Source organism: Mus caroli, chromosome 12 (assembly GCF_900094665.2).
Source record: "Mus caroli chromosome 12, CAROLI_EIJ_v1.1, whole genome shotgun sequence".
Lineage (NCBI taxonomy): Eukaryota > Metazoa > Chordata > Mammalia > Rodentia > Muridae > Mus > Mus caroli.
The window spans coordinates 40,576,988-40,594,488 of NC_034581.1; the positions used below are offsets into that span (position 1 = coordinate 40,576,988).

Below are 17,501 nucleotides of genomic sequence, written 5' to 3' on the forward strand. Positions count from 1 at the left end.
CCTGGTTCTAGATACCAGTGTATGCCACCATTTCTATCAAAGTTTTACTCCAAAACAGTAACCCCATCATATTTCTAAAAAGCGTTTTTCAGACAGGCCTCAATACGCCTTTCTGCTTCATTCTTAGTTAATGCCTTCCATACTTGTGTGGCAGGACTTCTCATTAGTTAGGGGTGATGAGTGTTTGCTCTGAGAATGAAGCTGTCCTGTGTACTGTTCGATGTGTAGCACTGTCCTTGGCCTCTGTCCACATAGTACCTATAGACTGCCCCAATATCATCTCCTGCCTTAGCTTTTGCAAGTACCACTGTACACATAAGTAGTAAGAAAAGATATCCAAGTTGGAAAACACAGGAAAGTTTGACATGTATGCCTCTTCATCATCTTACCATCACCGAGGTGAAACCAATCAGGAAGTATTTAGTCACAGGAGCCCCTTAGTATTTACAGGAGGCATCTCTTATACAACAAAACTGAGGAGAAGGAATCTCAGTTGACAAGTTGTTATACCATCCAAGAATTAGATACTTATTTCTAGAATTAAAAATCCTCAACTACAACTTTTGTAGAATTAGCAATTTTAAGAATTCACATTACACTCCAAAGCCTTAACTTTCTGCCCTGCCTCCATTTTGTACTTTGGTAACTTGAAACAGATCTGATGGAATTCCCACCAAAGATAATACAATACCTATTTTGTCACATTTCAGCTGTGAGCACACTTTTATAGACAGCTTAACTGTATGAACAATAAACATGTTAATACCGTTAAGAGACTGTGCCTTGGGAACATGATGTTTTTTGTTTTTTAGAAAACATGTCAGGCAATTTGTGTTAAATTTGAGTTGAATTTAAAGAGGCATATGCCTCAAATTATAAAAATACAGAATTTTTTTTTCTGAATTGTGATTTGGCAGGATCTTTTAAGTGTGAGACCTTTTACTAAATATTGAAATCTAACAATTATTCCTGGAACTCTATAAAGCCTAAGGCTTTTCAAAGGGTACATAATTCTGTTTCTCTAGGCCACTAACAAACTTTATCCTTGATTGGGCAGCTTTTCCTGGACTCGTAATGGAACTCATTTTGACATAGACAAGGACCCTCTGGTCACCATGAAGCCTGGCTCAGGAACCCTTGTCATCAACATCATGAGTGAGGGGAAAGCAGAGACCTATGAAGGAGTCTACCAGTGCACTGCAAGGAACGAGCGTGGAGCTGCCGTCTCCAATAACATTGTTGTCCGCCCATCTAGTAAGTGAGATTTGTCAAACAGACATGACCCTTTAAAGATGTGTTCCCAGTCTCATCATCTGTCCCAGTATCCAAATGTGACCACAAAAAGCAAGAGCATTGCTTCCAGTGTTCCACCTTGACTTCCTCCCTATTTAGTCTCCTCTCTATTTTCTCCTAATGACCCAGCAAGTTCCTCTGTCCAGTGTTTGCCTATCCAGTGTGTCCAAATAAGAGGCCAATGTTATGAGGGGTATTTATCCCCTAAATTGATCTAGGTATTTATTTCTAATATAGCTCATTATATGATGAAAATAAATTCCTATGATATGGGTAACTATGTGATTTCTTATAACAGTTGTTTCAAATTCTTACTGGAAATTGATGGCACTTTTTGCAGTGGTCAGGACTAAAATCCTCACAACAGCCTTAATTGTATTTAAAGAACAATGGCCATTTGTAGTTGTGGTTATTTTAAAAATATTTAAAATTATATATAAAGACATTTAAATTGATCTTGAGTCTTTCCATCCATAGAAATAACTTCTAGTCAGTACTTTTCTTTCCTAATGTATATGTATATAAAACTAGTTTATTCTGAGATGCTATTTTATAACCTTTTTTGACATTAATATATCATATGCATTCACTTTTTTTTGTTTTTTGTGTTTTTTTTCTTTGTTATTTTTTGAGACAGGGTTTCTCTGTGTAGCCCTGCATGTCCTAGAACTCACTTTGTAGACCAGGCTGGCCTCAAACTCAGAAATCCACTTGCCTCTGCCTCTCAAGCACTGGGATTAAAGGCATGAACCACCACTGCCTGGCCATATACATTCTCTTGCCAATCATATTAGTATAATAGATATACATATAATAATATGTATACAAATAATAATATGCATAAAGTTCAAATGTACATATAGTTACTTGTTTAATAAATATGCTGACATTTATGTTTTTCCTATTTTTTGTGGAGAACATGCCTATGTCAAAGCTGATGTCTTATTGATGTATTACTGTAAATTATTAGCCAGTGGATCAATGGCTTGAGTCCTACTAGCAATTGCAATACAGATTTTTTTCCTTTTTCTCCTATAATTGCTTTTTTTAAAACCAAAAACTCCAACGCCTTATTTAAAAGTAATTCCCTAATTATTTAGTGTATGTAAATTCTAAGTTACAATTTCCTAAAAATCTTTGAATATCTTTCTTTGTATTGTTGTCTTCTTTTTATTTTTGGAAGAAGAAATACCTCAGAAGGTTTTTGGTTTTTGCTTAACAGGGTCACCCTTGTGGACCAAGGAAAGACTTGAACCCATAATACTCCGGAATGGGCAGTCATTAGTACTTCCATGTAGGCCTCCGATTGGATTACCTCCGGCCATAATATTTTGGATGGATAATTGTAAGTCTAAATGCTAAGAAATTTTTCAACCATCTTGTAGTTATTTGTTGTTTTAACTATTTACCTCCTCTTCTGAATCATAAAGTACTTATAAAATGATATGCAGATACTCAGAAAAATAGCTGCTTGCTGAGATAGGCACAGTGCAACTTCATTCACTAACCACGCCATGCACTGCTATAGATGGACAGCAACAGAAAATGCTGTCTCTGGGCTTGCCTTCCTGTGTGAAGAGCAAGTAGGGCAACAGGAAAGTAGGAGGGGCCTGGATGTGCTCAGCATGTAGCCTAGTGTTTGACCACTTGTCTAGAATCTATAAAGCCCTAGGTTCAATCCCCAGCACTTGAAAAGGAAAGTGGGGCAGAGGCCAATTAGGTATGTATTATTGTAATCCAGGCCACGATTAATGGTGACTTGAGCTTGGGAGGTTGCAGTAGAGTGGAAAGACTCTGGATATATTCTAAGGGTAGAGTCTCCACAGCCGGAGATGTAGGAACACGAGGAGAGGAATCAGGGATGAATACAATGTTTAGAGATTGAAAATTGATTTAAAAATAGGAGTATCCTTTAACAAATCTCAAAAGCTAGTAGGAGAGGAAGTCACGTTGCTTTGGTTATAGCATATCTTCATTTTTTTTTAAATCTTCATCAATATTTAATCATCCTTTACCGAGTGTCAGTTCCTTTTCTAAGAATATCACATAGACTGTCAAATTTTTCACAAGCATCTGAGGCCTATCTCTTCATCCTCTTGATCTTTCTAGCAATGAAACTGGGGCAAGGAGAAATGAAACTACAGGCTGGAGATTTTTAGTTTTGTCTGCTTTTGCCCTTGCCCTTGATGGAACCATTTGTTTTTCTACTATATCCCCCAAACCCCCGCCAGAGCTATTATGTTAGCATGTGATCGTAGTGATGGCACACAGCTTAGCTTACAAACTAAGGAACCAGGATTCGAGATGTGAGAGGTACAAGACACCCACATGTCAATATGTGTAGCACAGGTCAGAGGCGTGAGGCAGAGGCTAAACCTGGGCTACAGTCAGCAGGGTTTGAGTTCTTAAGAGAGCTGAATGAGTTAATTTAGAGATCAGGTACTGGAGGTGTATAACAATCTGGGACTGAAACCAAGAGCCTCGAAAGAACTTAGGGGCAACACAGGAATGCAAACAAGAAGGAGCAGTCACTGAGGTAATAGGAGATCAGACAGAATGGCATTCCATGGACCAGGCAAGAGCATAGGGTATGACAACAGTGATGACCATTAAGTGCAGCTAAAAGACAATATGAGGCCTGGGAATGATTGCTTTGTCTGATAACAAGAGACCACTGTGTCCTTGAAAGAGACCTACCTGTAGATGGTATAGTGGGAATGCATGCAAAAGATTTGCACGAAATATCTTCTCAGAGAACCGACTTCCTCTGCCACCATAGACTGCAAACCTCACTGGAGAGAAATTTGGACTCTAACACTTAATGTTCCTTGTTCACTCCTGAAACCTCTCAAAGGAAGCATTGCAAGAAGTGAAAAACAAGTCTATACACAAATAAATATGCAAATATATACTTCCTGTATTTATGTGGCAGCCATTATGGATTTTGTGGGGTTACGCAACAAATCCAATATAAAAGAGTGATTTACAGCTTGGCGAATAATGGTCTTCAAATATCACCATCAAAATTAGATTCACCAATCTTTCCTATTCAGAAATGATTTCTTGTCTGCTTAATAAAGAAATTTGTCACATGTGAACTCTCTAAATAATCTGAGTATGTAACTAATGCTTCCTGTGTGATGCAGTTGGCAATATGTATGACTTCATAAATTCTAAAATGGCAGTGAAGCAGGCCTTGCACCTGAAATATGAAAACAAAAGCTGGACTCCCACAGCATTGGTGCTTTATGCATCATAAAAATATTTCTATTTGTATATCTTTTCTCCAAGTGTTACTCAAAGAAACTCAAGGGGCAAACTCACCACCCCTCCTGACATACTATTGTCTTACATTTGAGCTACCAGCACCCATTAGTCATGCAATTCAGGAGGAGAAGCAAAAGACAATAAATATATGCCTTTGGTGCCTGCCTTGAATGTAGTAAATAAATGTATTTTTTTCTGAGACAGGGTCTCACTGTGTAACTCAGGCTGATGTTGAAGTTGATATATAGCACAGGCTTGCCTCAACCTGTGGTCATTTTCCCTCATAGTTTGGATTTCAGGCATGCGTCACCTTTCCTGGCTCTCAATCTACATTCTTTTCCTCACTATTATGAAACTATTCCTATCCAAGAGGATTGACGTTTTAAGACTACACTTTTATAAGCCTTCTTCCACCTTGATTGAAACTTGAGTAACATAATATTAATCACGGATGTACTTTCAGCCCTGACCACAAGGGTTTGGACTACAATTTTGCATTTAGTGAAATATTAGGTTGGGTATCTGCTGCCGGAAGAACACAATCCTTGACCCAGCCTGAGGAAATCTCACCAGTAGATATAACACCCAGCCTGACAGTTTAGGGAGTACAGCTTTTCCAACTCCCTCTCCCTTGGGAGCTGAGGAAATCGCAGTTCAGGCTCTGGGATTGAGTCCGGAGCCTCAGAGTGTTTGTTGATGGTCATTTGTAACATCGTATAATGATCAGTGCCTCCCACTCTCTCTATCCCTCAGTCGTCCAGGAAATCCTCTCGTTCTCTGGTCCTGGAAGTGGACAGTTATGTTGGAAACTGGGAAGTCTGTGTGTCACTGGCCAATATTTAGCCTTTTTGACTGTTTAAGTTAGAGCCCCAGATAAAGGCTAGGCATATGTCTATACTTTTAGTAGGGACACACATAAAAAGTGCATCCTCCCTCCTGGAGCTTCAATGTTAGTACAATGAAATGGCCACTATGCATACATGAGTAAAAGATGGACTATGTCATAAGATGAGCTGTGTATGAGGTCAGGGAAGCCAGGTCTGATTCCCCTGTACCAGACAGAGCATCAAACAGTAGCACCACTGCTTGCTCTGGTTAATCGGGTGTGTGTTACTTGCTTTGTTAATTAGATAGACTCCTGTAAGTCTGGAGATCGGCTGGGTTTGACTCCTTGCTGAGAGCCTAATTTTTGATACCATGTAACGCATGTTAATATCCTTACAAACTTGATGGTGTGTTTTCTAAGATGTATGCAAATCAGAGACCACTTTAGATACTGGGAAATATGCAAACCTGTTACAGAGCATTTTTGTGTGTGTGTTTCTACCTTTTTAACGAAATATTTTGCTCTATGGCTCTAGTCCTGTTTTTACTCCAGGCTCTAAGAAATTAGGATTGGATAGGTCCAGTGGAGTGTAAGTGTGTCTCCCATCTTAAACAAACAAAAGAACAAAATGCTAAAAGGGCTGTATATGTATGTATATATATGTACGTATATACACACATACATATATATGTGTATATATACACACATATATATGTATGTATATATACACACATGTATATATATATATATACACATATATATATACACACACATATATATATGTATATGAGTATATATATACACACACATATGTATGTATGTGTGAATAAATGAATGAATGAATGTACTTTTGTCCAGATGACATTCACAGGGGTATTAGTAGATGGTTGTCCTGCTGATAAGGAGAATGGTAACTGTGTGACGGAATGATCTGAGTATCTCTGTCTTCCCCTAGCCTTTCAGAGACTTCCACAGAGTGAGCGGGTTTCCCAAGGCCTAAATGGAGACCTTTACTTCTCCAATGTCCTCCCAGAGGACACCCGTGAGGACTATATCTGCTATGCTAGATTTAATCACACTCAAACCATCCAACAGAAGCAGCCTATTTCTTTGAAGGTGATTTCAGGTAAGAGCTCAGCCTCCTGGCTCTCTTTCAATGGTGTTTGCTTATGTGAATCAAACTATTAACAATTAAATACAGTCTGACTCTGAGGTAAATCAGGTCAATGACCGAGAACATTCCTGCAGAGGCTCACTGAATCATTAGCTTATATGCTAGAAAAAGCATGCATATCCTAAATATTGTCTTTTACATTTTCCACTGATTGCCATTTCTGTTTCCCTGGCAACCTCCTGACTCTATGGTGTTCTGAGTATTGCTGTATGCATTATGCCCCACAGTGCCATTTCTTGGCATTTATCCTGTAGATCAAGTTGCAGTTGGGGGTGGTAGAGTGGATTCTGAGTTAGTCAGTATGAAGTCAAACACTATACTTTCCTGGAAGGAACGGCACTTAGCCTAGGTGTATGCCTTTGTTTCTGCTGCCCAATGGTTTTTGACCCTTGACGCCTACTTCTGTGCCCTCTTCATGATATTCTGTTTATTTCAGTGGATGAATTGAATGACACTATAGCTGCTAATTTGAGTGACACTGAGTTTTATGGTGGTGAGTTACAGTGGTTGTAACCGATATTCTCCTCCTTCATTGTAGACTTTAGTTCACTAACTTCACCTCCATGGCCACTTAACCTTGTTTCTTTGGGAAACTTCTAGTTCCATGTTTAACATCACTGTATCAATGTGTGTTTCTTAAGAAACTGAGCTGTAAACCTTCAAGCATGTCCCTGAAACATTTTCCATGATGTATGTACAGTTAAACTTGCTATAAAGTTTTGTGTAAACCATTTCATATGCTTTAGAAAAAAATCTGTCATATGTGTTTAGAATTATATTTTTCATACTTTGTGCTGTCTATAAACTTTTTGCATGGCCTACAATATAAACTGATTGGTCGTATTAACCCCCAGAGCATCATTAGAGCCTTCAGTAACTAACATAGAGTACATTCCGTAGTAACCCTCTAACCTTCCTTAAGTTTTTCAAGTCATTATTCAGCAGAATTAGCAACCGTGTTGTGTTGCTTTTAGCTTTGTTAGAAACCTAATCACTGTTTTCTGTGGGAGGAAACTTTTCAAAATAGATCAGTCAGCTTCATTGTATTAAACTGAAACAAATTGGATTTCCTTAAGGCTCTCAAGCATACAATCTGTCACTAAACAATATGGCTCTTTATTCCCCATAGATGAAGTTTCTGCTACATTAGTTTTTACCTTTGAGATATGAACATTGCAGAATATGGCGATATAATCTCATCTTTATTTATTGAATATAGTTCTTCCAAATATGGGCCTCAAGACGCTTGTCAAAGTGATTTTTACAGGAGTAAGGTCCCCTAACAACTTCTACAATCCTTAGGAAAACAAATTTTTCTCCAGCAATACTATTTTGGGGTCGTTAGATTTTTTCTTTGGAGAAATGAGAAGTTTACACAGTGCCTTTTCATTCGGTTTTAGAAGCATCAAGTGCGTCATTTGTGGTTTAAACAGTGAAAAGTCTTATGACATTTCCACTTGAAAATTTCCCCAGGCCTTTAGTAGATAAGGTCACATGTTTTAAAAGTCCACAAAACAGAAGGTGTCTTGTTTAACTATTTCTAAGCTCTCTGATTAGACCTTCTTTATTTTGTCATCAGATAAAATGATTTCCATGTGTTCAGCTCTGCTGCTATCCCTTTTCTTTTTTTCCAAAGCTAGGGACAAAGCCCAGGGCCTTACGGATACTAAACAAACACTCTGCCATGAAGCCACTCCATCAGCTCCTCTACTGTAAATCTGTATTCAGAGCATATAATTTTCCAGAACTCTTTAGAAATTCTCCAGTTTTGTTTTATTTTTCATAAACCTTGCAGTGTAGGAATTTTGAGATATAAGTTAGTGGCAAGGGCTATAATGCTATGTTCAGAATAAATCAAAATACTTTGTCCATAATGATTTGCTGAAAAAACAAACAAACAAACAAACAAACAAAAAAACAGACCTAACATCTTTTTAAAAGACACACTTTTTGCTTTGACCTGAGCACCAGTCTTCAGGAATGTGATGACATTTTGGAGATTTACCAGCCCACAGGAAATTGATAAAAAGCAAACCCAATTAAAGACAGGTACCAAAAAGAGTCCCTGACACTGCTTTGCCCATGGAATCAAAATTGCTTCTTTTCCTGGCACACTGAACTAGTGTAAGGAGAGAGTGTGTATGCATAACTTAACAAATTTCAGAATAAGCATTCAATGGATTTATCATGAGAGTAGAATTTTAGGCAGCTTTTGACAGAGCTGTGTTCTTAGAAAAACATGTTCATAATTTTAATGGATATTGGTTTCCTTGTTTGCAGCTAAATCTAGTAAAGAGAGGCCCCCAACGTTTCTAACTCCAGAGGGCAATGAAAGCCACAAAGAGGAATTAAGAGGAAACGTGCTTTCGCTGGAGTGCATTGCGGAAGGCCTGTGAGTTAACATGTTCTGTCCTGATGCTTGCTTCTTATCAACATATAAAGTTGACAGGTGTTACTATCCGAGGAACAGCCGTGGCTTTATGCTTCCAATTTGACCAAAATTTTAAAAGGAAAAAAAAAAAAAAAAAAAAAAAAAAAAAAAAAAAAAACAAACAACCAAAAAACCCCAAACATTTCCTGAGTAAATTTTCAATTGCATGTCATCTCTAAAGTATTTTGATGTAACAGTGTTTGTATTGCATTATGTTATCTGTCTCTGTAATCACCTTACAATCACTGATCACTCTGCTAACCGGGTAGAATTTTGATGCTTTCTAACGAACAACCTCAGAATTTGGTGGCTTAAAAAAAAAAGAAAAAACAAAAACAATTACTTACCTTTGATCATTTGTTGAGTGCTCCTGGGAGGAGCCTTTGAAAGCGGGATGACTATGAGTTCATTATGCTTGCTCAAGGTCTGCCACCTGGAGCACCTGACGTGTTGGCACTCTTGCCATCTCTTTCTGTCTGTAGTCAAAACCTCACAGATCACCTCAGGGCCTCAACTGAGGCCCTGTCCCTTCTGTTCCTTCCGTGGGCAGAGTGTAAAGCCAAGGTGCTCATCTGTGCATACTTCAGAGCCCATGTGTCTTTGGCAGGCATTCCACTAAGGCCTTGGGCAGATAGAAAAACTCAACTGTGAACTTGGGTCCAGATGTCAGGCAAGTTTCTAGATTGCCTGGCATACAGCAAGTGTCTTTAAGCGATCACAGTTACTGCAGCCCTGACTGGGATCCCAGGAACACACTTCCTTCACATTTTGTGATTTGTGTTGTCTGTGAACTGGACATCCAAAGATCTTTCCTTACTTCTGAATGCACATGGTGCCCTCTGCTGGCACAATCGGAAACTACACATTTGTCATGACAGTCCTTCAGTTTAAACACTTAACAAAATTCTTAAAAATGACAATCTTTCCTAACAGAATTTAATTTATAATTTTTATCATTTTCATAGTCAAACACCAACATGACATTTAACAAATTTCATATTTTAGCACTTTTCATGTTTTCGGATTAGGAACAATGAAATTTATTTTTATTTTTATTTTTCATTTTTTTGTAAACGGTGGTTATAATTTGGAAATAGAAAAGAATGGACTTTTAAAACATTGATGTCTCACGGAACTATACTTTTTCTTTACAAACTAAGGACCGTTAGGCTCAGCATTAAACCATTCATCAGACTCTAAGATTGTTCGGTAGACAACTGATGGTTTTGCTCAGTGTAAGGCATAAGATCGTGTGTCTCTCCCACCCGTCTCCCCGCATCTGAAACGTGGGTCAAAGTGTAAGGGGACGTCATATGTGTCAGATTCCACATGGGACTAACACTTCGAGACTGATCTCACGTCTGCAGCTTTGCATGTTTACAGCGTGTGCTAATTTTAGAAGCCACTTCATCAGATTTATATGCTGTCATTTTGTTCATCCAAACAAAGCTACCTTTTACAAGTGGTCATTAAATCCCTCTCGAAACTCTGATAACAAATAGGGTGATGTCCTGAGGGTCTGGATCGGCCCTTTTTCCTTGCTGTCTTCCTGCCACACGTGGCTGAGCACACAGGCATGTGTGTGTGCACACACACGTTTATGTTGAGCAATTTAAAAAATTTTATCTCACATAAATTCTGAAGATGTTATACAAGCCAACCATCTTCATATTAAGACAACTGGAGATGCGAAGGCACAAGGAAGTCAGGGAACCAAGGTCAGAGAAGAATTTAAGGGGCCCCCTGAGCCGTTGAGAAAGCTCTAACTCCAAGCAATATTCTGGCTTTTCTTTCTTAAGTCTTTTGTTTGGATTTTCCTGATTTAAAATAGCAAAATTGAGTGAGAACTAGAATAACATTAATCTGATCTACTATCAGCTAGCATAATGGTATTTTGAAATTTCACTAATAGTAAAGTGAAGAAAATAATTCTAATCATTAGTCATTTGATTCACATCATCGGAATGTCATAAAAATAGGAGGTTTCATCAGGTTGACTTGTAAATATATATAAAATCCAGAGGCATGATGGGCATGGGAGTTGATTCACTATATATTTTTAATGCTAGCGGATTAAATTAATCAATATGATTAGCTTAATAGTAATTTGCTTGATTGGCATAGTACAAGTCTGTAGAGCATCCTCACTGAGCAGAACTTTGAAGAAAAGATTAGGTCCCCTGAGTAAAGCCATCCATGCCTAGGGTGCAGCATCACTGAGATCAAAAAATTAGGACAGTTCTAATTATTTGAAAATGGAATCATCTCAAGTACAGGGCCTGAGCATGACTTATAAAAAATGTGATGTTAATTAAACGGTTTGTACGTTTGCCATACGTAGAGCATCGATTATAAGATTATAAATGTCCATGAAAATTCACTCTGCAAAGCCGTCACAGGTGAACTCCTCTTCCTTTGTAAGATCATTACTTATTTATTCTCTCAGCCCTACTCCAATTATTTACTGGATCAAAGAAGACGGAACGCTTCCTGCCAACCGGACATTTTATCGGAACTTTAAGAAAACCTTGCAGATCACTCATGTTTCCGAAGCCGACTCTGGAAATTATCAGTGCATAGCAAAAAACGCATTAGGGGCCGTCCATCACACCATTTCTGTCACTGTTAAAGGTAAACCTTGAACTCAAACGCATTCCCCTCAAATGTGGAGGCTCTGAAACTTCGGTTTAATGTGCTTTTGATGGTGTTCTTCAGTAACGAGAAGTTGACATTTATAGCCACATTCACGGTGTCATGATTCTTAGCTCATTTATATTGTAATTGCATCCAGGCCAGATTAAAAAGCCACTCATTCAAATCTTCCTCGCAGAACTGTAGTTAGTAAACACAGAAGGGATGGCAGAAACAGAAAAGCACCGTGATAGTCCCACAGAGAGAACTACTACAGGCAAGATCCAGGGAGGAATTCTGAAGTTGGTGGGTGGAAACAACTTCAAGGAGAAGCAGGCTATTTGCGTAGCTTCAATGTGTTCTTCTCTCCCTAAAAAAACTTGTGGCTGGGACATTTTTAATGTATGTCCACTAATAATAATCCTTCCTGGAGGGAATGGAAGTTATGTCCTCATGGGGAATGGGCTATCCTGGTGAGCAGCTGCCAAAGAGTAGAACACAGATTACGGGGCAGGATAATTTTACAATGGGAGCACTGGCAGATACTACCTTAACCAAGTGACGAAGATGAACATTGCTAATATGTCACTGTGGTCTCATGTTTTCCTTCGAGTCGTGTGAAAAAAAGACGCATCACCACTGTGATAGCCTTACAACCTTGAACCTTGTGTTAATCGTGAGAAAGCATCAGACAGACTCACTGAGGGCGTTCTATCAAATGTGTCTAATATTCTCCAAATGTGTCAAAATCATGAAAGGAAAGGAGAGACCAAGAAACTCCCTGGCTAACAAACTCAGCCAGTGGATATGGGGTAGTATCCTGAATGGGCGACGGTCATTTTCTCTCTTGTGTATAGCCACAATCCAGCTATATAAAACCATGAGATTAGAGGAACCTGAGCCAACGGGTATAGGACACCATACTCTGTCTTTGCAACTTTTCAAAATTGAAAAGTTTTAAAATTGTTTCTCTGTATTATAATCACATAGTTCAAATTCATGTGCTTCTCCTTACTTTTTATAAAGTCTACAGAATGATTTGAATCAATTCTTATGGTTTTTTTTTTTCATTCTAAAAAAGTGATGCTATCAAGTCTTTAAAAAACCAAACCCATATCGTGTATTGCAATGGTCTGATGTATTCTTTGGCTACAGTACTTTTTGAGTCAGGTGTTTTTTCTAAGTTTGATTTTCTTCTTTCAATAAAGCGGCTCCCTACTGGATCGTGGCACCTCAAAACCTCGTGCTTTCCCCGGGAGAGAATGGGACCCTCATCTGCAGAGCTAATGGCAACCCGAAACCCAGAATTAGCTGGTTAACAAATGGAGTCCCAATAGAAAGTAAGTGTCCTTGGCTGTCTCTAGTTGAAGGGTACTTTCAAAGTGCGCATGTCTCTCAGCAATAAACAAATGCGTGGTGAAATAATTTCCCTTTAGTATAGAAGCTGACAGTAACATTAACAGAGGCACCAAAGCACCTTTAAACTTTTTATTGTCTTATACTTACATATAGATTTTAAAGCATGTATTAAAATAAAGTTTAAAAAGAACTTCTGATAAAAAGATAATTCTGTGTATTAATCAGAATCTCTTTCTCTCCTTTTTTTCCCCCAGACTGTGGGGAGAATGACAGGGTGAGACATAAACATCTCCCACAGTTTAGATTAGCTTTCTTTGGAAAGGTCAGAGTCCACAGAGCCTGACAGGGTGACAGGCTGAGTTAGTAGATGGCAAAAGAAAGAAACATCTGTCTGACCTTAGTTTTCCATCTTGGGGAAAGCTCCTGTGCTCCACCCACTGCGTGTTCTCCAGTTTTCAGAGGTCAGTGTCACACTGCATACCTGAAGGACCTGCTCCTTATGAAGGGTGCCATGCCTTCTGACACTTTCCCCTCCTTGAGTCTTGTGAGGGCATCTTCCGAAGATCTTTAACATTAAGACATTGGCTGCATTTGTAACTGCCCACTCCTGTTCTCGGGGCCTACTCCTAGCTCATTTTCATCAGTCATCTTCCCAGGTGGCTACTATGCTGCCCACAGTGGCTCATTAAAGTGTGTGTCCAGGGAGTTTCCATGAGTCCTCCAAGTCATAGTAAAGGCTCATTTTATAAAATGTTATTAGAAGATTGGAGCTGTTAGAATTGCCCCACACTGCTTCTGAACTTACAGAGAGCAACCCCTGCCTTCCTCCTCCACCTCTTAGCCTCCTCACAATGGGAGGCCCTTGAACATTTCCCACTACTTAGAATTCAGACTTCCTTTTAGATGGAGGGCAGGGTGGGGGGATGTAAACAAAGTTGATTGCTGCTTCAAGCCTGTCCCCAGGCTCACCTCCTTGTCATTACCCTGATCAGATGCTTTGCTAATAAAGACCCTTTCATTTTGATACTTAAAGAATAACTCCGCTCCTGGTAGTTCCCTCTTGAAAATCAAATCTCACTTCTACTTTCGCACAACAAAAGGCCCTTTGGACTTACATTTGTCAAACTTACTTTTCCTTTTGGGTGGAAGATTCATCCCAGAGATGAAGATGTCCAGGAAATTTTCTCTTGAAAGACAGAGAGTTTCTAATAAGCAGGCACCGGGGATGTAGGTTTAGTCTGAGTGAGTGCAGCCTATGCCCAGAGTCTTTTCTGCTGTATTCACGGGGAGTTTGCTTGTGTCACACAGCACAGCAGTTATGAGATACTTGGGCAGAAGCAGCTTGTGTTTACCACAAAAGGAAATATGTCCTTGGAAGAAAACTGAGTCTAATGAGGCCAGTAATTGGTACTGATATTTATGCTCCAGTTTTAATTATGATCAGAGCAGGAAACGTCACAAATATTAGCCCTTGATCACATATCAAAGAGCTAGTGTCACTCTGAAGGGATTGTGAATGACAACTGAGAGAAAGAGTGGAAGGGAACCCAGAAGTGAATGATGTTTTCTGGTACAAGTATGGTTCGAATAGGAATGCATATAATATAGTAACAGCAATATTGAATACTCAGCACTTTGCACCAAAGGGTTTTTTTGTTTGTTTGTTTGTTTTTTTCCAGCTGAGAGGTACTTTGCAGTTTATGAGAGATTAAATGGGCTCCTGAGATTTAGACTCAGCAAAAACAGACAAGTGGGAGGGAACATCCATCTAGCCACTCCGCAGGAGAACTGGGACAGCCAGAGGCTGTTGAAGACATAAACTCGTGGGCTTGGCAGTCAGGACACAGGGGAAATTGATCACGTGTGGGGAATTAAGTGATAGGCTTGACCTCTCCTCCTCATCTGTTTATCATCCTTCCACATTAGCCATGTTTCTCTGCTTTTGCTGCCATAACAAAGCACCTTGGCCTAGGTAATTTATAAACAGCAGAGCATGATGACTCTGCTCCCTGTACCGGGAGCTGTAAAATCCAAGTTGAAGGTACCTACAGAATTGGCTTCTGGGGTTGGCTCTTACTCTGTGTATGTACAGAGACAGTCTCTCTTGGGTCTTTTGTAAGGGATGCTGACCCTATTTGTGGGAGAAGAGCCCTATGACCTAGTCACCTGCCAAAACCCTGACCCTTTGGACTAATACCACCTTGGAGCTTGGGATTCAACACATGAACTTGTGAGGACTACAGACCTTTGGAGGACAGCACCAGCATAGCAACTCCTGGTGGAACCTTGGACTCTATTAACAGTTGTATTGGGAGCTTTGGATATGCCTTCAAACATACTCCTTATGGTGAAATTCTGAGGACAGGGTGTTCAGTAGGGCAATTGTCTCAGGGAGACAACTTAGACTTTTCTACTGTAACCCCAAATAATCCAATAAGGTCGAAACAGAAAGATTTTCGACCAATGAGATCTCTCCAATAAGATTCTAAATTAGTTCTTTTTTTTTTTTTTCCCTTCATCCCAAAAGTATATTCCCTTGGAAAAGAAGGAAGGAAGCCAAGCAAATAGGAGAGGAATTGCACAGCTGTTTTAGATCTAGGGCACCCCACCTCAGGCTTGCGCTGTTCAGAACAGCCTCTCTGGTGGGCATTCAGTAAAGGGAACTCTGAACAGCAGGAGAGCGCAGCAAGTGACCTTGCCCATCAGGCTGCTCTGGGGAGCTTCAGGCAGCTGCTTTCTTCTCTGTCACAGAGATGGGATGCATTTTTGAGCATGGCCAAGCCGGAAGTGCAAGGATTCTTATATGGACATTTCATAATTGAGGGTGATGAGCTGGTAGGGACCCTGCTGTACCCCACCCATGACCCCTGGCTGCTGATCTCTGTCAGCAGACTGTGTTAGGATAGAATAGACAGGAGATGGGAAATTCAGCTCTTCCCCAAAGCCTGGTTTTATGTCATCTCTAATTGCTGTTAATTCTCCAGGAAATATTTATAAACTTGGACTCAAATAGAAACCTGGAACATTAATTTCATTTAAACAAAATGCTAAGTACTCCTGTCTATAATTTTCATATCTAAAAATGTATTTAATATTATCTGGTTAAACAATTTAATAAAGATCTCTTTAAGCCAAATTATATAATTGATATGAATACATTTTAGAGATTGACAGTACTAAGTACTTATAAGATAGCATTTTTACTTATTATGATTGTTTTTATATTCAAAATATTGGAGACATTTACAGTTCTACCCATCGCTGTAAGGATGTGTGTGTATGTGTGTGTGTATCCTCACCCTTGGGACATAAAATTATAGATGGGGATGCTACACTCTGACACTTCTTTCTTTAGTGTCCATTTACAGCACATGAAGTTGGTTGTTCCTAGAATTAATTATTTCTTTAGATGATCTGAGTTTGCAAGTTGGCAAGCTGTTCCCACACAGTAGCCAGTCCCGAGCATCCAAAGATTTCCAATGGCTCTGCAGCAGTGACTCCATTCTGTGCCCAGCCACCAACTGAGCCACCATATGTCACCACAGTTCCTAGGCTTATTTGCTCCTCTTTAATAACTGCACAAGGAAATCATAATGCAGACTTTCATAGAGAGAATGCTAGTTATTCTTTTCTTATACTTCCAGTTCAAGTTTGTTTTATCCCTAAATGTTATGCCCGAAATAAGTATCTGAAAACTACTCCATTTAGCACAAATGAGGTGGAGTCAGATACCTTTAATACTGAAGCAAGTGGTTCCACTTTGTAGTAGCTGACTTTGTTTTGTTTGTGGTTGATGCATATACACTTGGGGGAATTGTTCTTCTGGCTTTACCATTTGAGTTCAAAGGTCATGGTAGTATAACAGTTTTTTTTTTCTCTATCTTAGAGTTATAGCTTATATCTTTATATCTTAGATTATAGCTCAGTGGTTGAGTGTTTGCCTGGGATATTAAACCCTGCGTCTTAGACAGAGTTTCTATTCCTGCACAAACATCATGACCAAGATGGGGAGGAAAGGATTTATCACCAAGGGAAGTCAGGACTGGAACTCAAGCAGGTCAGGAAGCAGGAGCTGATGCAGAGGCCATGGAGGGATGTTACTTATTGGCTTGTTTCCCCTGGCTTACTCAGCTTGCTTTCTTATAGAACTCAAGAGTACCAGCCCAGGGATGGCACCACCCACAATGGGCCCTCCCACTCTTGATCACTAATGGAGAAAATGCCTTACAGCTGGATCTCATGGAGGCATTTCCACACCTGAAGCTCCTTTCTCTGTGATAACTCCAGCTTGTGCCAAGTTGACACACAAAACCAGCCAGAACAATTGACCCCTTGTCAATTTGACACACAAACACATCACTATTAAGCCTCAACCCTGATTTTCTTATTCATGCCCAAGACGTAAATAACTTTCTTATTTATCCCCAAGAGCTAAATAACTTTAAAAGTCCAACAGTATTTGCAAATTCTTACATATTAAAATTTCAATCCCTTTTAAATATCCAATCTCTTTTAAAATT

At 39.3% G+C, this 17,501-nt stretch overlaps 1 protein-coding gene across 32 annotated transcripts in view; it reads left to right on the forward strand.

The window, feature by feature from the left end:
* Nrcam (neuronal cell adhesion molecule) overlaps positions 1 to 17,501 on the forward strand; it is a 261,656-nt gene that overhangs the window by 200,901 nt on the left and 43,254 nt on the right. For 26 of the 32 annotated variants that reach the window (XM_029484544.1, XM_029484542.1, XM_029484541.1 and 23 more), the window contains 7 exons: positions 1,058 to 1,254; positions 2,516 to 2,638; positions 6,342 to 6,512; positions 6,997 to 7,053; positions 8,841 to 8,952; positions 11,438 to 11,622; positions 12,831 to 12,962. In XM_029484544.1, coding sequence (XP_029340404.1) covers positions 1,058 to 1,254; positions 2,516 to 2,638; positions 6,342 to 6,512; positions 6,997 to 7,053; positions 8,841 to 8,952; positions 11,438 to 11,622; positions 12,831 to 12,962 — 977 coding nt within the window. The remainder of the gene's footprint in view (positions 1 to 1,057; positions 1,255 to 2,515; positions 2,639 to 6,341; positions 6,513 to 6,996; positions 7,054 to 8,840; positions 8,953 to 11,437; positions 11,623 to 12,830; positions 12,963 to 17,501) is intronic. The other 6 variants (XM_029484555.1, XM_029484561.1, XM_021179689.2 and 3 more) reach the window with 1 other exon arrangement.